Genomic DNA, 22341 nt, shown 5'->3' with positions numbered 1-22341 from the left:
TTGTGCTCTCGCTCTCTTGCTCTCTCTCTCAAATAAATAAATAAATTCTTTGAAAAAGTCCTGTGGTACAATCTAAGCAAGCAATGTGAAGTTTCCCTTCAATAACTATGGTACACATTTCGTGCTCATAGAGAAATTCTAATAATCGGGCCTGAGATATTTGAATGAATTTTAGTGACCTCAATAATGTTCTAAATTACATGAATGTGATTAAGTTAGTATGGAAAGTAGTACAGAATGTTGCTGTGTTCCTTATAACTTTATTGTGGTCCTTTCCTGGCTCCCTGCTCCATTTATGTGCCTGCCCTTTGTTTCTTAAAATTTTCTTTCAGGAGATAACATGATCATAAAGGCTTAATTTGTTTAAATATGGTATACACGGGGCAATAAATAATCCATGTTTTGCTAGATACAGAAATGGTGCAATTGCTCAAGCTAAATATTTTCTAAAGACACTCCTCTGAAAGAGTGAATGAACTGCTCTGGGAGTCATTTGTTAGGGTTGCAGATAGTGACCAAGAGTCTAGTGGTAAGAGGCAAATCTGGAAAATAAAGAGTAGAGAAAAGAGAAAGAATGTTTCTAATTATGGATTCACCTATTATAATTGCCTGATTTCCCAGAGATATATCAAGTGATGCTCTTCTGCTTGGCCAAAATGTTAGCATTCCCAAGGAATGAAGCTTTTTGTTTCCTTTGGATTTCTTATGTTTTCCTCTCTACATGGATTCAGCAAGGAACTGAAGCCTTTCAGTTTGGCAATGGGTTGTCCTTGCCTCCTGACAACGTGTGTGATTTCACAGATCAGTGTGAGGACAAGAGTGATGAACAGCAATGTAAGTGTGATTCTTTTCCTTTGTCCAATTTCAGTTCCCTGAACACCTTCAGACCAGGGGCTGATGGGCAGCCCAGGGAGATTCGGCTAGCTACCTGGCCCTCATGGATTTCACTCATATGCCTTTAGCATAAATCAGAAACTAAAATATACTTTGCAATAAAGAGATGTGTTCCCATACCAAAATTACTCTAATTAAACAATATCAAGCTGCTAAGATTCTAAGTAGAGGGAACGTATTTTAAACAGTTTTTACTGATTATAAAGAAGGAAATGATATGCAGTAATGTAGCTTTTAATATATGGAAGCAAAATTCAAAAGCAGCTCATTACTAAAGCTTTAAAATACTTTGATGGAAATGATGAGCTTAAATTTGGATTCAATATGGAGATGTTTGAAATGAATTTTAAGTTGCAGGAGTAGATTTCATTTTTGCTTGTATGACATTACCTCCAAGTGAGTTTTACCAATTGCACACAGAGTACAACACTGGCTTGTTTCCTTTGATTCTGGGGTGCAGGAAACTGCATGTACCAGCTTCAGAGAGTGCAAGACCTCGATTCAGATCCTGCATGAACCATGTACTAATTGTGTGATCTTGAACCTCCATCTCATCACAAGAGGTTGTAAAGTGAAATAAATTGACTCTCAGTGGCAGGAAAATGCTCCGTTGCTTGTTGGTATCATATGTAAAAAGGAAACTGTTCACCACCCCAAGATGTGAGTAAAGACATGTATGTTTCTGTAGTTTCTCTTGCAATCTGACATCCTGAAGGAAAACTGCATTTCTCCATTGGAACAAGTGCTCATAGACAATGTTTTCATGAAATTAAATGGGTTCATTGTTGGTTCATTATAACCTCTGATTCAATTATTTGGATCGACTAATTCTAGTATTTTCAAGCACCTTTGTCAAACAGATTTTCTAGTTTATATTCAGATACTATGTTAATTCATGTTGATAGAATTCTTTATTTTCTTCAGCTAAAATAAGTTTCTATGTATTCAGTCTTGCTATTGTTGGCCTTCTACTTACATATTCAGTTGTTATTACATTAGAACTAGAAGATTAAATCCTGAAAAATTTCTTCTCTGTGGAAGAAAACAAGCTATTGATTTGTCTCCCATAGTTTAGGATGGCGATCATTCTATTAGTAACTGCTAAATACCGAATACAACCGAAGACAGGGATTCATTTATATTTGTCCAATTTGCCCAGAGAGGCTGAATGTGGGTGTGCTGCCCTTTCTCTGACCTGTCTGGGAAAGCCCTTGCTATTCTTTGGTGAGCAGCAAAGAGGAACCACTTGGCTGGTTTGACAAGAAGTGCAAAGTCCCTTCTTTTACTAATCTCTGTGAGGCTTCCTTTAGCATGCTTGCTGTGATAACATGCATGGTCCTGCTTGGGGAAAAGGTTAATGTGGAAGAGGAGAAAGCTGCTGAGTGCAAAAGGTCTCGGCTGCATGACAAATTCTAATAACTTGCGGCCGTGGAGGGAAACGAAGGAACAGATCTGTCGAATAAACAGATTTCATTTTAAATGTTACATTAGGAGATCACCTTTTGGCTTTTTCACTTTTCATTTTCATTTCTGAGAACTATCCGCTTTGGTATTTTATTTAAAATGTGGACCATAACCTGTAGATAAAATTGAGAATCACTTTGAAGTGTGGGTTTTTTCCGTATACCACAAGAGGGGAAAATACTGTGCAGGAATAATGATGGCCAAGCAGTTTTTCTCATAAAAATTTGTGACGTTAAAACTTATGGATGAGTTTTTTTTTTTTAAAAGATAACTTTGGAATGATGTTAAAATAGTGCCTTTTTGAAAACAAACATCAACCAGTGCCCCCTTTTAGCATTCAAATGGTGTGACCTTTAAAGAAATAGATTACTATGTTGACTTTTTGTAATGAAATTGGCCTCATTGAAGTTGAATTTCAGATGCTACTGATTCTATTAATAGATTTTTGAGAGTTTTCCTATTTTACATGATGGTCCTCTTTTTCAGAATACTTGAACCTTTGTTTTAAATTGGAATTTAAAATAAATTGGAATTTATTTTAAAGATATGAGGCTTAGAAAGACTGAATCTTTACAGTGAAGTAAATTCTATTTATACATGATATTGAACATTTAATATGTAGTGATTAAGAAAAATAATTTTCAGGTCTAACAACTGTTTGGTTCCAGTGTTGACAAGAATCCCTCTTCATTATAATTTATTGATGTCCTGAGCCAGGGAAATAAATCATGGTTCCAAACATTGCATTGTCTGCTTCCATGCTGATCTTTGATTGCCTATTCTCCCTTATTGCCTAGTCTCCCTTATTCTCTTTGATTTATATTTGTTTATTTAAAGATCTGAGCCATTATATCAAGTACAGAGAGAGTCTAGCTTTTCTCCTAGCAATTTCTCAAAATTATTTGGTATACAAAGGCTTTACCTTGTTGCATTTTTGCTTATAAATACAGTAGTCTTGCTTATATTGCTACCATTCAGATCCAAGTAAACCAGAAGAGTATAAACTACTGTTGAGATATATCCCATGAAATGGATCCTCACCTGTTGAGATGCTGCCAGAAAATATTTTTAGATAATTGCTTTTGCATACCTGAAGTCAGTAGTCAAATTAACTGTTACATACATTCACTTTTAGAGCTAACTCATGACTCAAAAGAAAAAAAAATGTATTCAGTTAATCTGACATTTTTCTCTCCTACCTACTTGCCACAACTAGGAACTTTCCATTTGGTCTAGTATTTTTATAAGGAGATAGGAATCTATTTTTGTACTTTGATTTGATGGAATATGTCATAAGATTTTGAGATTTTACCTTATTTCTTTTACAAACTTTTTGGATTTAGGGACAATAATTTTTTTCAAAAGGTAGTTACTTCATATAAATCTAAATTTATATGAGAAATATGTAAAAAAAATTACCTTAGGGGTGCATTCTCAAAATCTGAGAGGTGATAGTGTTTAATTAGGTGATGCTAAGTACAAATGTTATTTCTTCAAAGGATGACATGTCAACTACTTTAAAAAAGTAATTGGTTCATTGAATTATTTGAAAGTAAAGAATTAATAAAGTAAAATGTGAGATTTCATTCACAATGCTTATCTTATTACTATATTGTATGTATGCAAAATGTTTGTTGCATATTTTCATGAAACAGCCAAAAATCCTAAGCAAAATGTCTTAGTTTGGGCTACTCTAACAAATACCATATACTGTGTGGCCGAAGCAAAAAGAACACTTAATTCTCATGGTTCTGGAGGCTGAGAAGTCTAGGATCAAAGTACTGGAAGATTTGGTGTCTGATGAGGACTCCTCTGGTTTGCATAGAGCTGTTTCTTCTTTTTGTTTTTAAAAGAATTATTTACTTATTTGAGTGAGAGAGTGCACATGTACAGAGTAGGGGAGGGACAGAAGGAGAGGGAAAGAGAGTCTCCACAATAAGCAAGGAGCCGGACATGGGGCTCAATATTAAGACCTGGAGATCATGACCTGAGCAGAATCCAAGAGTCTGACACTCAACAACCCAGGTGCTGCTGCAGATAGCTGTTTTTTCACTGTGGCTTCACATGGTGGGGAGAGAGATAGCTTTGGTTTCTCCTCCTCTTCTATAAAAGCATTAATTTCATTATCCACCTCTAAATACGTTAACCCGGGGATTAGGATTCAACATAGGAATTTTGAAGGGATACAGATATTCAGTCCATAGCACAATAAAACCTAAGAAATATAATAAATGTATAGAGCTTAGCTGAAGAAAATTATACAAAATTACTGATGTATGGAAGAAAGACTCATGACAAGACTATTTTCTTAACAGAGTGTTTCAGTAGTGTAAATATATACATTTTCACAGTCATGAAATCAATCTAGTTAAATTCTAAAACAGGATGTCACCATGATAAATTTTGGAATCTGATTAAAGTGACTTACAAGTTTATCCAGAAAAATGAGTGAGAACAGCTAGAAAGAGGGAGAATCAAATGATTAATAATGGGGAATAACTTTTATTAGTAGGTTTATAATAGGTATCATGTAAACTATTCCAACATGTGAAAGTTCAAAATAAGAAAAGAATCTGATTGCTAGAAATATTAAGATTTCTATATATAAGGAATATTAAGAAATATAATATCTATAATATATTAAAAAATAATAGTGGCATTCCAAGTCAGTTTATAGCACTCCCTATAAGCCGAGCACTGCTAAGAAATTTCCATAGAGTATCTCATTTAATCTTCATCAAACATCAAAATAGTAAGAACTATTATTGTTCCCAATTTACAGCTTGGAAAAAAGAAGCTCAGATTAAGTAAACTAAAATGCCAAGGGATACAGAATTATTCAGTGGAGAAACTGGAATTCACAACCAGTTTTGTCTGATTCTGGAACCCTTAATTATCTTTTTAAGATTTTATTTATTTATTTGAGAGGGACAGAGAAAGAGAGAGAGAAAGAGGGAGAATGCACAAGTGACCAGGGTGCAGAGAAGCAGATTCCCCACGAGCTGGGAGCCCAAGGTGAGGCTCCTTCCCAGGACACTGAGATCATGACCTGAGCCAAAGGCAGACACTTACCAACTGAGCCACCCAGACGCCCCCCTGGAATCCTTAATTCCAACCACCATACAACACTGACTATGTTTTCATTTGTTACAAATGAAAATTAGGCAATTTTATGGAACAAATTTCTTATTTATTCCACACATCAAAGTTTCCAAAAGGTAACGTGTTAAACGTAGAAAATAAAACCATAGTCTTTATTATTCTTTACAGTAAGTTTTGAAGTCAGGAAAAGTTTCTCTTTGCTTTGAGGTGTAATAAATCCTCAAAATATATTTGTTGAAATTGGTATGGAATAAATATTTGAATGAGGAAAGGCCTTTTTATGCATTACATGTAAGAAGAAAGTACAAAAATCAGAAAATTAGAATATATAAAATAACAGTTTTAATGTATCAAGAGCATTGTAAATAAAATGAAAGAGGAACAATGTTTTCAATGTATTTGACAAATAGTTTTCTTCCAGGTAAATATATCAAATAAAAGATGCATTATCTCACAGAAATATGGGTAAAATTCCTGAAAAAGCAATTCACAAAACTTACAGAAAGGGAAACAACCACATATGATGAAGTGATCAACTTCACTGCCAATCATGTGCACAGTTGAAAATCAAAAGCTTCCAATATTTTAAAAATTAAATACACATAAATTACTTAAAATAATGTCCATGGTTGTGAAGGGTATGAAAAAATGAGCATTTTTATATACTGTAGGCAAGGGTGTTAATAAAATCTTACATTTTTGATAATATCTTTGAAATATGAATAAAGATTTTAAAAGTGTTCATGCCCTTTGGCTAGTAATTTCATTTTTAGGAATTTATTCTAGGAAAAAATTTAGAAAGAGTTCATGTCAAAAGTCTCATCACAGCACTATTTAAGATGGTGGAGATTTGAAATAACATAATTTTGTAATATTAGGTCAATGCTTAAATAAGTTATGATACATCTTTACCATGGACATTTGTGTAGCCATCTGTCAATTTTTGGTGCTATTCAAAAATGGGGAAAAGCTCATGATATATTGTCAAAAGAAAAGTTATGATTACTGATCAATGCATACTCTTAAAAATAGTGTGGCAATTGCATAAAATACTAGGTAGAAAAATGTCTAGGTGTTAGACTTAAAAGTGACTTTTCTTTTTTTGTACATATTTATATTGCAACTTTTCCAAAATAGGATTTGTTGCTTTTAAAAATCAGAATAAAATGGCATTTTAAAATTAATAAAATGCTTTCTATTAACTGCTCTATTCTGTTTATTATAAAAATGAAAGCAAAAAAAAAAAAAAGAAAGAAAGAAATGAAAGCAAAGTCATATTAGACCTGTAGGCCACATTGATGCAAGCAGAATTCCTTCTTTCTATTTTGCCTTTTAATCCTTTCTCAAAACTCAACTGTGATATATGATTGACAGTGAAGTGATCACTTCAACATATGTGTTTTTTTTTCTTTCTGTGTTTTGTGAATTGCCTTTTCAGGAATTTTATCCATATTTCTATGAGATAACTTCTATGAGATAATAAATCTTTTATTTAATATATTTACCTGGAAGAAAACTATTTGTCAAATATATTGAAAGCATTGTTCCTCTTTCTTTTTATGTACAATGCTTTGTTATACTCAATCTATTATTTTATATATTCTAAATTTCTGATTTTTGTATTTGCTTCTGCCTGGATATCACAGGCATAACTGCAAGTTCAGAACTCTACTGTGGGCTCCACTGGAGGTTGCAAACAGTGAGAATTTTTCCTCCAGTTGGGTGATGAGCATTCAGGAGGGCACGTGATGTGATGAGTACTGGGTGTTATACACAACTGATGAATTATTGAACTCTACCTTTGAAACTAATGATGTATGTTGGCTAATTGAATATAAATAAATAAATAAATAAATAAATAAATAAATAAATAAATAATAGAAAAGGAGTGTAAAATACAGCCTTCTAGTTATGGAATGATAGGTCATGGGGATAAAAGGGACAGCATAGGGAATATAATCAATGATATTGTAACAGCATCATACGGTGACAGATGGTAGATACACTTGTGAGCAAAGCATAATGTATGTGTTGAATCATTGTGTTGTACACCTGAAACAAATGTAACATTGGCTGTCAACTATACTCAAATAAGGAAAGGTTTAACCAGAAAAAAAGAGAATTATCTTAATTGGGTCTAAATCCCTATTTAATGGGGTCTAACGTGTCTAATCCGCAGAGGAATCCCCATTTTGAGGGAGTTGGATAAAATATACTGATGTGGTTTCAGAAAGGAACAGATCCTCATTCCAGAATTCTAGTCCTTAAAATGACCCAAGAGTGTTTTAGGTTCTAGATTCATAAGACCTGTACAAAAATACCTAAAATCTTCAAAGGTTCCAGTCTGCCTACATGGGTGTTATCCTTCCAGAGCTGCCAACAGTTTCATTAATATTTTGAAGGAGGTCATAGAAAAGCAAAATATTAACTTCATGAGGACAGGAAATTTACCTTATTCACTCCCTTTCCTAGAAGACTGGTACATAGAGTCAATAAGTGTTAGATAGACTGAGTAATTACTGGTTTGCTAACTGGCTGGATTTGTCAGCTGCACTATTTTCCTTCATTGTGGAATTCAATACAACTACTCAGTCTTGCAATGTAGTCTGCTCTTGTTTTGCTGCTCAAGTGTGCAAATTGACATCATCCAAGGAGGACATTAAGTTTATGAGTTCCCTTAAAAAATGTCAGGCACCTAAAAAAAAAAAAAAAAAAAAAAAAAAAAAAGTCAGACACCTGTTGACATCAAATGGCAAACTGTTTCTTCCACAAGCAAAGTATCTTCTGAAGCCCAAATATATACATAGCTAGAATTTCTGCAATTCTTGTTACCCCACATGCCTTTTCTGTTTGTCAATAAACATCATTTCTAGGGGAGCAGGTTGACACTAAAGGCTCGGCTAGGAATCTTAAGAGAAGGGTTGCATTCTGTTGTCAAATTACCAGATTTATGAAAGCAAGAACCTTGAATCACAGCTTTTAAATAAGTTTCCATGAAAAAAATGGGAATAATATAATACAATGTTATTTATTACCCAGAAATAATTGTGACTTTACAGTGAATAAGTCTTCAAATGCTTGACTGGATTTAGAAGAAAAATTTTACTTATTTTGAAAGAAATTGAAAATCTGTTTAGGGAAAAACATATGACAAGAGTTTTTCTTTTTTTTCCCAAATTAGTTTATGTGATGCAGAGTTTCTTCATGCAAAATGATATAACTTTCTATTAGAGTCCTTGTATTCACCATTATAGAAACTACTGAAAAGCCATAAGGTACTTTGGCTTAGCTGCTCCTCTGGAATGGAAAATTATATGTAAATAGCTATGCAACATTTATAATACTCGAGTGAATACTGCTGCAGACTGGAGTTAATGCCATGCCTTGTCAATATTTCTTCAGAAATCACCAGACACAAACACGCCTTTGAACTTCTTTGAAGGTTATTAATCCTAAAACAATGTTAAAATTAAAATATGGTTTCACAATCCTTTTCTTATTGTCTTAGATACCATCAATGACTCAGCTCACAATCTCAATGTCAAAGACAGTCTCAATGATTTGAGAATAAAGGTGACTATAAGATAAGAATCCATCCAAAAATAATATTGGATAATTCTGGTGTGAGCCATGAGAGTGCTAATTCCATTTGCTATCACATAACTTTGTGAGTTAGGGTTTTTCCTGTTTTTGTCTCAATGAAAATGTTAAAATTAATTCAGTGTGAAAAATAAATATTTCCTTGTAAAGATTAATTAATATTTTTAATTTTCCAGGCCAAATAATAGCAATCTTTCCTTGAAATTTACTTTTGAGTGTAATTAAATTTTACTTTTATTTAATTGGAATATTTTAGATTCATCTCATTCTTTGTAGGAACTGGCCATTAATTTTTACATTAAATGAGAGTGAGAGACAATTTTTTGTGAAAATGTTTTTATCTACATGAAGGAAATAATTTTCTAAATAGAAAAATGAATGGTATGTAAAATACTGTGGTAATGTAATACATAGATTTTCTCAAAATTGGAAGGAACTAAAATCACTTAAGAAACTTGGAATAGAACAAAATTAGTGCAATAAAGGCTATATACGAAAAACCCATAGCTAATATCATACTCAATGGGGAAAGATTGAAAGCTTTTTCTCTAAGACCTGGAACAAGACAAAGATGCCATCTTTCATCTCTTCTATCAACATAGTACTGGAAGTCCCAGCCAGAGCATTTAGACAAGAAAAGTATCCAGATTGGAAATAAATAAGTGAAATCATCTGTTCACAGAAAATGTGATCTTAATGTAGATAACTCTAAAGATTCTTTTTTTTTTTTTAACTCTAAAGATTCTTTAAAACAAAAACAAACTTGTTGGAACAAATAAACAAATTCAGCAAAGTTGCAAGATACAAAATCAATACCCCAAAATCAGTTGCGTTTCTGTACACTAATGAACAATATGGAAAGGAAATTAAAAAACCATTCCATTTACAGAAGCATCAAACAGAATGAAATATTTAGGAATCACCTCAACAGATACAGAAAAATCACTTGACAAAATTCAACATCCATTTATGATAAAAAACAAAATGGTTATAGAAGGAATGTACAGCAACATAATAAAGGCCATATATGACAAACTTCCAGCTAACATCATACTCAATGGGGAAAAACTGAAAACTTTCCCTCTAATATCAGGAAAGATTTTCCTATAAGATAAGGATTCCCACTCTTGCTACTTCTATTCAAAATAGTGCTGGAAGTACTGGCCACAGCATCTAGACAAGAAAAAGAAATAAAAGATATCTAAATCGGAAAGGAAGAACTAAGACCGTCACTATTTTCAGATGACATGATACTGTATATAGAAAATCCTAAAGATTCCACACACACACACACACACACACACACACACTAGAACTACAAAATGAATTCAGTAAAGTTGAAGGATACGAAATTAATATACAGAAATCTGTTGTGTTTCTACAAATAACAAACTATTAGAAAGAGAAATGAAGAAAACAGTCCAGTTTACAATTGCATCAAAAAGAATAAAATACCTAGGAATAATTTCAACAAAGGTGGTAGAAGACCTGCTCTGAAAGTATAGAATAAAACATTGATGAAATTGAAGGTGATACAAATGAATAGAAAGACATATTATGTTCATGGATTAGAAAAATAAATATTATTAAATGTCCATAGTACCCAAAGCAATTTACAGATTCAGTGCAATTCCTATCAAAATACCAATGGCATTTTCCACAGAACTAGAACATATAAAGCTAAAATTTGTGTGGAACCACAGAAAAACTCAAACATCCAAAGCAATCTTGAGAAAGAACAAAGCTAGAGATATCATATTCCAGATTTAAAGCTATACTACAAAGCTTTTATAATCAAAACATGGTGCTGCAGACACAAAAACAAACATATAAATCAATGGGACAAAATAGAAGGTCCAGAAATAAATGAATACTTATATAGTCAATTAGTATATGACAAAGAAAGCATACACCATGAGGAAAAGACAGTTTCTTTAATAGATGGTGTTGGGAAAATTGGATTGCTACATGTAAAAGAATGAAAATGGAACACTTTTATATATAACATATACAAAAATGAACTAAAAATGGATTAAAGACTTAAGTGTAAGACCTAAAACCAGAAAACTCCTGTAAGAAAACATAGGCAGTAAGCTCTTTGACAGGTCTTATAAATATTTTTTTGTATCTGTTTCCTTAGGCAAAGACAGCAAAAGCAAAAATAAACAAATGGGACTACATCAAATGAAAAAGCTTTTCCACAGTGAAGGAAAGCATTAGCATAATGAAAGAACAACTAACGGAATGGGAGAAGATATTCACAAATAATATATCTGATAGGGGTTAACATTTAATACATATGAAAAACGCATACAGTGTAATATCAAAAAACATACATTCTAATTAAGAACATTTTTCCAAAGAAGACATACATTTGGCCGATGGGTACGTTAAAAGATGCTCACCATCACTAATCAGGGAAATGCAAATCAAAACAACAATGAAATACCATCTCACACCTGTCAGAATGGATATTATCAAAAGATAATAAGTAACAAATGGTGAGAATGTGTGGAAAACGGAGTCCTTCTACACTGTTGGTGGGAATGTAAATTGGCACAGTTACCGTGGAAAACAGTATGGAAGTCTCTCAAAAAGCTAAAAATAGAACTATCATATGATCCCCAAATTCCACTTCTAGGTGGTTATCTAAAGAAAATGAAAACACTAATTTAAAAAGATATATGCACCCCTATGTTCATCACAGCATGATTTACAATAGCCAAGATATGGAAGCCACCAATATCCACTAATAGATGAATGATAAAAAGATGTGGTATGTATATACAATGAAATATTACTGAGCCATAAAAAAGAACGAAATCTTGTCATTTATAAAATGGATAAATGTAAAGGGTATTATGCTAAGTGAAATAAGTCAGACAGAGAAAGACAAATACCATATGGTTTTACTTACATGTGGATTCTAAAAAGCAAAATGAGTGAATAAACAAAACAAAACAGAAACAGACTTGTAGATGATAAACTGTTAGCTGCCAGAGGGTAGAGGAATGGGGAAATGGATGAAATGTTTGAAGGGAATTAAGAGGTACAGTCTTGGGAAGTGGGTGAGGGGATGGGGTAATTGAGGGATGGGCAGTAAGGAGGGCACTAGATATAATGAGCCCTGGGTATTATATGCAATTGATGAATCGCTAAACTCTACTGAAACTAATAATACACTATATGTTAACTAACTTGAATTTAAATTAAAAAAGAGGTATAGTATTCCAGTTATAAAATATAAAATAAATAAGACATGATATAATATACAACATAGGGAATATAGTCAATAATGTAAAATTTCGTATGATGACAGATGACAACTAGGCTTATTGTGGTGATCATTTCGTAATGTGTTTAAATATTAAATCACTAAGTTGTACACCTGAAACTAACATAATATTCTATGTAAATGATACTTCAATAAAAAGTACATACTTCTGCCTCTAAAAAATAAAGCATAACCAAGGAGACAACCTATATACCTAGAAAAGTAAACATTGTTGCTGAAAGAAATTAAAGAAGACACAAATAAGTGGAGAGACGTCTCATGTTCATGGATAGGAAGATTCAATATTGTTTAGATGTCAATATTAGCAAAAGTCATGTACATAGTCAATATAACCCCTATCAAAATCCCAAGAATATATTTTTTTAAATTTTTATTTATTTATGATAGTCACAGAGAGAGAGAGAGAGAGAGGCAGAGACATAGGCGGAGGGAGAAGCAGGCTCCATGCACCAGGAGCCCGAAGTGGGATTCGATCCCGGGTCTCCAGGATCGCGCCCTGGGCCAAAGGCAGGCACCAAACCGCTGCGCCACCCAGGGATCCCCTCTGCAGGAATAGTACAATCCATTCCAGAAAGCATATGGAATCTCAAAGGATGCCAAATAACCAAAACAACCTTGAAAAATAACCAAGCTATTTCCTGATTTCAAAACTTATTACAAAGCTATGGTAATTGAAAGAGTGTGGCATTGGCATAAAGACAGACATGGGCCAATAGAACAGAACAGAGAGCCAAGAAGTAAGTTTTTATATGTGGGCAAATAATTTTTGATGAGGGTGTCAGGACCATTCAGTGGAGAAAGAACAGCCTTTTCAACAAATGGTGTTGTAAAAACTGTATATCTACATGCAAAAAGATTAAAGTTGGATCCTTGCCTTCTACCATATACAAAATTAACTCACATACAAAATTAACTCAGTGGATTGAAAACCTAAATGTAAGGAAACTATAAAACTCTTAGGAAAAAAAACACAGAGGAAAAGCTTCATAATACTGGATTTGGCAGTAATTTCTTAGATGACATGAAAACCATAGATATCAAAAGAAAAACTAAATAAATTAGAGTTCATCAAAATGAAAAACTTTTGTGTATCAAAGGACAAAAAAGGACTATAAAGATGAAAAGGCAACCCATTGAATAAGAGAAATTATTTGCAAATCTATATCTGATATGAGATTGATAATGCACAATATATAAAGATCTCTCTCAATTCAACAAAAACAACAAACAACCAGATTTAAAAATGGGCAAGGGACTTGAAAAGATATTTTTCCAAAGACAATATACAAATGTGCCTAGGCACATGAAAAGATGTTCAATATCACTGATCATTAAGGAAAAGCAAATCAAAACCAAAATGAGATACCACCTCATATCCATTAGAATGGCTATTATAAGCAAACAAAACCCAACAAATATCAGGTGTTGGCAAAGATGTTGAAATATTGGAACACTTGTGCACTATGGTGGAAATGTAAATTATTTTTAGCTTTTCTGTGAAATATCATGGCAACTTTTCAAATAATTAAAAATAGAATTATCACATGACACAACAATTCTACTTCTGGAGATATATCCAAAAGAAATGAGAGCAGGGAGTCTAATAGATATTTGTACTCCAGTGTTAGTAGCAGCATTATTCCCAATAGTCAAAAGGTGAAAGCAACCCAAATACCCATTCAGAAGGTGAATTGGATAAACAAAATGTGTATATATGTAAAAAGGAATATTATTCAGTTTCAAAGAGGAAACAAATTCTGACATATGCTATAACATGGATGAAACTTGAGGACATAATACTAAGTGAAATAAGCAAGTCACAAAAGGACAAATACTGTATGATTCCACTTACATGAGGTATATAGAGTAGTCAAATCCATAGTGACAGAAAAGAAGGATGGGTGCCAGTAAAATGATGGACTGGGGGAGGAGAGAATGGGTTGTCAGTGTTTAATGTATATGGAATTTCAGTTGGAAAAAACGAAAAGCTCAGGGGTTGGATGGTGGTGATGGTTGCATAACAACGTGAATGTATTTAATACCACAGAGCAGTCCTAAGAATGGTTAAAAGGTAAATTTTATGTCATGTATATTTTGCCACAACTTTTCAGAAAGAGCAGGACTCATTGTTAAGACTACAATTGGACCTCATAGATTTTTTAAGAGGAAAAGAGACATGCATTAGTAATATAGGCCCAGGCAAAATTGTGAGATATGTGGTTTGCATTTAATATCTTTGCCTCTCCCTTTCTAGATTTTTCCTAATTCTTCTATTTTTTTCTGTCTTCTAAGAACTTTTTATTGTGATGATCTACCCCTACCATCCTTAATTCTGAGTTCTGCACCATTACCACTACTTAAATTTTATTCTATTCTTACTCATTTTTTCAGAAGTATGCCCTAAATTAACTGTCACTTGGGGATATAATATAATATTTTTCTGCCCGTGAAGGTGTTAATGATTGAATCTAAGAGAAACTCTTCAGTGAATTTTAAATGAGAGAGTCTGGCACTGGGGATAATTTGGCCTTCCAAACAACCTCAGATCACAACATGGAGACACCCTCCCTCTTTGACTATAGTACGCCCCACCTTTAGGATCACAAAATTGAAAAAATGAGTTCCACGTATTCAAAAAGCCCAGGAACATGGATTCTACTGATAAGTTCCTGCACACCATTTCTCATTGTTCCATATCCTATCGAATTGTGGCCTTACTCAACACAATTTAGTGATGGCTGTGGTAGCAGAAATCTCTATGCAGGCAGATTTTAGCATAGCAAATGGTTTCAGATTTGAATGTAGATGTGTGGCATATGGAATTAAAAGGCAAATCAGCTTCAGGGCAAGAAACATTGTTCAAATGGTTTAAAATATGCATTTCTCTGTTGGGGGAGAATAAATAGAAACTTTTTCGATGCAGTTATTGAATAATCTAGCGGTTATTAGAAGTTTGTGGTTTTTATAAGAAACACTTGAAAATGTATGCTCATTAGATTCATTTTATAACAAAAAGAACCCCTGTTGAGATTATTCAGAAAGAAAAAAAAGCATTCTGTTTAGCTATTTTTCTAGTTTTAACACTTCCAGAAATCATTATGATTATCTTTCTGTATTAAAAAGAACAAAATATCATGAACAGACATCAACTAATTGTAATGCAAAGTAATTTCTTGGTATTTAAAAAGTGTTTCACACTTATGTGAGGATGTATGTACATTTCATATACATAATTGCTGAAGTATGGTGATAAAAAATTTAGAGTATTTTAGAATCACAAATAGATTGTAAAAATTGCTAGGAACTATAGGAAACTTGAAGATATATTTATGCAGATACATATGCATAACTAATATACTATGCTAATTCAATTAGCATAGCTAATTGAATGACACGCACACATATATACAAATAATTATATAATTTAGTTCATTTTTTTGTTCAACCAGATTCTCCAGATCACGAGAGGTCCATGAGGTAATAATTGGGATATTCCAGCTATCCGAAATATTTCAAAGGCCTTATAGCAATTGTAAATTTAGCCATGGTATGATTTACAGACTAATCAAATTTCTTAGCTTTTGGATAGAATGACATCAATTCTGTCTGGAAAGACCGGTTCCCTCAAGCTGACTAGAAATTCTGATAGACCTCTAACTCTAGGTTTTTGATCAAAATAGGACAGTGGACTAATACTTAGGCCTCAGAACAGAGCTTTAAGAACTCATGTTCTGAAGTCAGAAAGACTAGGGTTCTAATCTTAGCCCCAGCAACTCACTAGCTGTCCTATGTTGGGCAGTTACTTTATGTCCATAAAACATCGTCTAAGTTCCCTCACTTTTAAAAAAGATTTTAATTAATTAATTAGTTAATTAATTTGAGAGTGCACATGTGTGGGGGGAGGGCAGAGGGATAGGCAGACTCCCTGCTGAGCAAGGAGCCCTACCTGGGGCTCTATCTCAGGACCCTGGGATCATGACCTGAGTCCAGTGCAGATGCTTAACTGACTGAGCCACCCAGATGCCCCAGCTTCCTCACATTTTTTAAATAAAGACTTTATTTATTTATTCATGAGAGATGACACACACACACAGAGACAGAGACACAGGCAGAGGGAGAAGCAGGCTCCCTGTGGGGAGCCCGATGTGGGACTCCATCCCAGGACCCCGGGATCATGACCTGAGCCAAAGGCAGATGCTCAACCACTGAGCCACCCAGATGCTCCAGCTTCCTCACCTTTACAATGGAGAAAAAAAAAATGCCTGCTTCATAAGGCTGTTGTAAGGAATAAATCAATTACTGCAGGTACAATGAATGCCTAGCACAGAACAAACTACCTTGATAAATTGTAGCTATTAAGATTCCTGTTATTACAGAATACAGTTGGTCTATGAAATCTTTCAAGATAAGGATCTAGGAATAAAATAAATGAAATAGAGCATTGGTAATAAACCGAGTTTACTTAACGTCATTTAAAAGTGGTGTTTCTGAGTCAGCTTTCAATACTCATATGTATGATCTCAGGAACATGATCCATTATTATCAAATAATATTTTGCCCAAAATGTGCTTAAGTAAAAATTATGATTTTGTGACTGGGTTGCCAACACCGCCTCAATATTCACCAGCATATTTCCTCCCACAATGGCTAATGCAACCAGTCAGGGAAGGACAAACTTGTCAAAAAAAAATCTCCACCGTTGCTAAGAACTATCACCCATCAGGGGCTATTTATAGTTGAGATAACCTATTTTTGAGAGAATGATATTTGCAGATGTTGGATAATGAAATAAAACCCTACCTGGTGGTTATTGTAAACAAGCAAATGTCCAAATCCTTCAGCTTCTGCCAAGCCTCTTAGATCGCTTAAACTTGGAAATAAAAACAAAAAGAACCCCAGAAAGAGTCTGTTGTTGATAGAAGCACCAAGAATTCCAAGAACATTGATATTCAACAGGAAGGTGCTTATGTTTTGTTTAACACCAGGGGTGCCTCCCAGCCATGGATGGTTGACTTTTAGTGGGAGGGTCCTCATATTCCATCTGCCCACACCTGAGACTCTGATATGCCTGGGAGGCTGGAATATCCAGGTGGAGTTGAAAGTATGATCTTAATAATAATTCCTCATATTTTATGGTTCTAAGAGTTGTATTTTATATAAATTATGTCATTAGATTCTCATAGCAATCATCTGAGGGAGAGAGGGCAGGATGTCATTATTCTAATCTTACAAGGGAAGAAAAGGACTTGCTATGGTTAAGTGGCTTAGCTAAGGCACTCGGGTAATAGGAGACAAAACCAGGATTAGATCCTCAGTCCTCTGACCTCGCGTGGCCTTCTTTCTGTTTGACCACACTGGTTTTTGTGTGTGGCGATTTATTAGAATGTCATGTGCAAAAAAGCTTTGCATTAATAAAGTAGACTTAAAATGTGGAAAATAATCCTTATGTTAATCTACATTTGCCATTTGTTGCTAAGCTTTTTTTTTTCCCTATTATTGTCTGATTTCTTAAGAAGCCAAATGGGATTGTGAAAGCTAATTTCTTTTTTCTCTCATTAGGTTCAAATTATGAAAGATGTGATTTTGAGAGTGGTCTCTGTAATATGACACGAGATCAGAGTTTGCAACTTGGTTGGACAAAAAGAAAAGGGATGACTGGTCTCTCACCTCCACTTTATGATCACAACGGTGATATGTCTGGTAAATGCTTTGAATTTTTTCTGTTTGCTTCTTTCTTCCTTTTTTGTCAAGTGGTTGACTATGGCAGAGGAATGTTGGCTGATATTTAGATGTCAATTGTTATAATTTCTAATATTATGCATTCTTTAAACATTTTCAGGTTATTTATGATATAAAATATCACATTGGATTCTCATTACTTGCATTCCTGGAATCCTGAAGGTCTATCCAGACAATAATTAAGGGTTTTCTAGCTGTTTTGGCTCTTTATGGAAAATGTAAAATTTAACATGATAGTACTATATAGGTTAATTCATCAAATTATTTTTGCCTATATTGCTTTTGGCTATACTGATTTTAGCTCTAATAACACTTGTTTTCTCAGGCTATCTAGTAGCTCTGATCAGTTGCTCACTAGCCTTTGAGGTGGCTCTGGAGCCAGAAATTTATTCATTTCTTTATTTGATAACTAATGAACTTCATTCATTCACCATTTTATACCAGGTGATTAAGATATTTTAGTGAGCAATAATCAACTCTATGCCTTCCCTCATTGGATGGGCTTACACATGATATAAAAAACAATGTAGTATATTGCTTGGTATAACTAATTGAAGGCTGGTGATTTTTTATAAAAATGATGCTTCTCTCAAATAAATACACCCTAATTAGAAATGTGAGTATTTTCCCTAGAGATAATTTAAATCAAACCAATGTTCAGGTATCAGGTATTAATTGTTTGGAGATGTTTACATAAATACTACACATGTGGATTAGAATCCCGGTTCCATCACTTAGTAGCTGTATGATCTTGAACAATTTACTTTAAGCCATGGTTTTCTCAACTCCAAGAGGGACAATGATGATACTTAGTTCATAGGTAGTTGATGTAGGAGTTAAATGAGATATTATTAGTAAAACTTGCCTTGAAACATCTGACATTCAAAAAAAGTTGATATTTGGTACATTTCTGGATAATTTTGGTGTTCCTAAATTTCACTTCTAGGTAAGTGAACTGGAGTTTATTACTTTGCTTGGCTTTGATGGCAAAAATACTTCTTTGTAAAAAAATCTTTGACACTTGTTAGGAATAAGCCAACTTTATGATAAACCAGGGATCAGCTTTACAAATAGGACCAAAGACTCACTGCAAAACAAAATTTTTACGATGTGTCCAGTTACATTAGATGGCGATGGTATTGAATCTGGCTCCCACCTTTTAACCATTACAAAACCTTGCAAATTGTTTGACTCTGTATATCTCTCCTTTAGAACCTCCCCACCACTTCTTTCTTTTACTTCAAGACTTTTCACAGCATGCATTTACTTATCCTGGTCTTCTTGGGCAGGATACCTGAAATTTTCTCCTTTTGTTGCATGTGTCTCTTATTCTCTTCTCCTTGTGTGCCTCCTCATCTTTGAGTTGGACAACTGGGATCTCTGTCATTGTGCTTCTTGCTCCCGTTTCCTTCCCTCCTCCCTCTCTTCCTTCGATCTTTTTTTTTTTTTTTTTGATGAACAACAATTTTATTTTTCATACTTAAAGGCTAATGAATAACCATTACTAATCCTGTTTAAAAAAAACCAACATCTCAATAGGAAAGGATAACTATATTTACTCATTAAATACCATTTAAGTTTTCTACAACACAACTTGAAAATACCCAGCATGCACGTTTAATCTCAGTACAATGGATTTAAGACCAAGGTTGGTTACATGTTACAAGCATCAAGGCTAGATTACAAATTATCATAGTCATCATTGTCATCATCATCATCATCTTGTCGTTTTCTTTTCAATGCATTTGATGATTCATTGGAAGTATTTTGTGATGACTCCATGTTTGTAGTGATAAGAATGTTTTTGGACCCAATTAATGATGGATTAATCAGAACATTCTGAACTGCGGATGTCGCAGGAATTGATGCTTTTACAGTTGGGGACTGTGATGTGGGCATCTGTTCTGTAAACCTCTGCCCTGTGAGGGACATGGGAGTCCCTACTTTAGTTGACACTGACATGGTTTGTGGGGTTGGTGTACCAAGAGTGGGAGTACTTGGTCCGCTAGTAACAGAACTAACACTTAACCGTGGAACTGTTATTCTTCCCGCAGAAGTTGATGTCTTTTTTTTGTAAAGACTTAAGTCTATAGTTTGGAGCCGTCAAGCAATATCTATCAGGTGGCAACCTGGGGCCTGAATATGGCGATTAACGGCAAAGGAATTTGATTTCTTTGCCTTGCAATATCCAATAAAAAATCTCTTGGGGGAGGAGAGGTAAGACTGATCAGCACGACACTGAATGGCCAGCCGCACATCGTCTGCATCAACAGTAGCCTTCTTAGCATGGCTTGAATAAATTTTTGCATCATCTAGGATTGTGGTCACATATCGGAAGGCAAACTCCAACATCTGATTTATAACTCTTGGCTCATATTCTGTAATCCCCAGATCCTTCAGGATTTGTGCCATCATCTGTGCATCTTTCGGCATGCTCTTGGGAGAAGCCATCTCGCCAGACTCCATGACATCTGTTGATCAGACTTCTTGAGCTCAATCACCCAGATCAATGTAGTTCATTCCTGATCTCGATGCAAGTTCTTTGCCTAGTGTGGTTTTTCCAACCCCCCGGGGTACTGGTGAGCAAGCAACATGGTCCTCGGCGCGCTGGCTCCGGCCCTCTTCCTTCGTTCTTTTCTTACTTTCTACTCTTTTCTCATTTTGTCATGCTTATTCTTTGAATGGCCAGTCAAGAAATAAAATGGTGGTGATTACATCTAAATTGAGATGTTTTATAGGCGCACACCATTGTATCCACATCACTTGGTTTGAGTTCAGATCTCTGGAGTCAAACTGGATGATTTTGAACCCTGGTCATCAAGCTGCTAGTCTCATGTATTCTCAGTTTCCTCATCTGTGAAAAGTGGGAATAATAATAAGACAAGCCAGGAATCCCTGGGTGGTGCAGCGGTTTAGCGCCTGCCTTTGGCCCAGGGCGCGATCCTGGAGTCCCAGGATCGAGTTCCACGTTGGGCTCCCTGCATGGAGCCTGCTTCTCCCTCCTCCTGTGTCTCTGCCTCTCTTTCTCTCTCTATGTCTATCATAAATAAGTAAATAAATCTTAAAAAAAAATAATAAGACAAGCCTCATAGGGAGAAGGGGGCAAAATACTGCCTGGCATAATTGTTGAAGGCTGGTGATTTCAATAATAGTGATGCATCTCTTGTAACTATAATTAAATAATTAAATTAAATGTTAAATGTGAATATTTCCCTAGATATTATTTTAAATAAGCAAATGTTCTGCCTTTAGATATTAGCTGTTTGAAAATGTTTATAGAAAAATTAACTTGTTGGAATCTTGTCTCCATTCAAAAATCCTTATTTCATGAGTATTAATGAAATTTTTGATTAAGTTACTCTTGAAATAATTTGTTAGTGCTCCAAAATAATATTTTCCATCATGTAATCAATGCCCTGAGAAGTTTTCAGAGCTAAGTTTGAAAATCTATTAGAACATTAAAAACATCACTGTGTCAATATTTGAAGTCTACTAAAGCTTGGGGCAGAGTGATTAAAATATAATATTGATTTTTTAAAGTATATAGCATTGCATTTAGATGAAATGATAATCACTACAAAAGTTCAAATACATCTTTGCAACAATGGTAAGCTTTATATTAAAAAAGATTCCTTTTTATTGCTGAGTAGAATGCAGTTGTGTAAGTTAATTCATCCATTCTCTTACTGATGGACACCTGTGTTTTTTCCTGTTATGGAATATCATGAATAAAACTTCTATAAACATTCCTCTATAAGTCTTTGTGTCCTTATGTTTTTAATTCTCTCAGGTAAATACCTAAAAGCAAAATGCTGTCTCAACGAATGTCCAGTTTTATGAGAATTGCCAGAGCTTTTTCTAAGGTGTTTATAATTTGTTTGATTAAGTGGATGGTTAGCTTGTTTAGACTCAAATTGAAGACCCTGTTTTGTTTGTTGTGGGTGGTGGTTCAAAGATCAATTCAGTACTTTTAACCTTTACTAGACGTGCTCCCTGCCTGCACATGCATATTTTAAGTTTAGCCAGAGATTTGGGTACTTATGGAACATAGGCCACCTCTTCTGTTTCTCTTCTTTCTAGAATTCTTCCCTTTATTTATGGTAGAGTTGGCTGTCCCAGCTTCTTCCTTTCTTCTGGGTCAAGGAGATAGCAGCCTTTCTATCAGAATTTTAGCCACACACACCAGGTACAACTGCAGCCTGACTTTAGGCCAAAGCCCAAAAGAATGTAACATGTTCTGATGCCTT

General features: G+C 34.3%; 1 protein-coding gene and 1 pseudogene across 1 annotated transcript in view; one reads left to right on the top strand and one right to left on the bottom strand.

Annotated features, from left to right (window-relative positions):
* Positions 1-515: 515 nt before the first annotated feature.
* MALRD1 (MAM and LDL receptor class A domain containing 1) overlaps positions 516-22341 on the top strand; it is a 754089-nt gene continuing 732263 nt past the window's right edge. Inside the window, 2 exon segments of the mRNA XM_038532060.1 lie at positions 516-834; positions 17915-18055. Coding sequence (XP_038387988.1) covers positions 636-834; positions 17915-18055 — 340 coding nt within the window. The 5' untranslated portion in view covers positions 516-635.
* Positions 19775-20596, bottom strand: LOC119871077 (annotated as a pseudogene).

This window comes from Canis lupus, chromosome 2 (genome assembly GCF_011100685.1).
Source record: "Canis lupus familiaris isolate Mischka breed German Shepherd chromosome 2, alternate assembly UU_Cfam_GSD_1.0, whole genome shotgun sequence".
Taxonomy (NCBI): Eukaryota; Metazoa; Chordata; class Mammalia; order Carnivora; family Canidae; genus Canis; species Canis lupus.
This window is presented reverse-complemented; position numbering and strand designations above follow the sequence as displayed.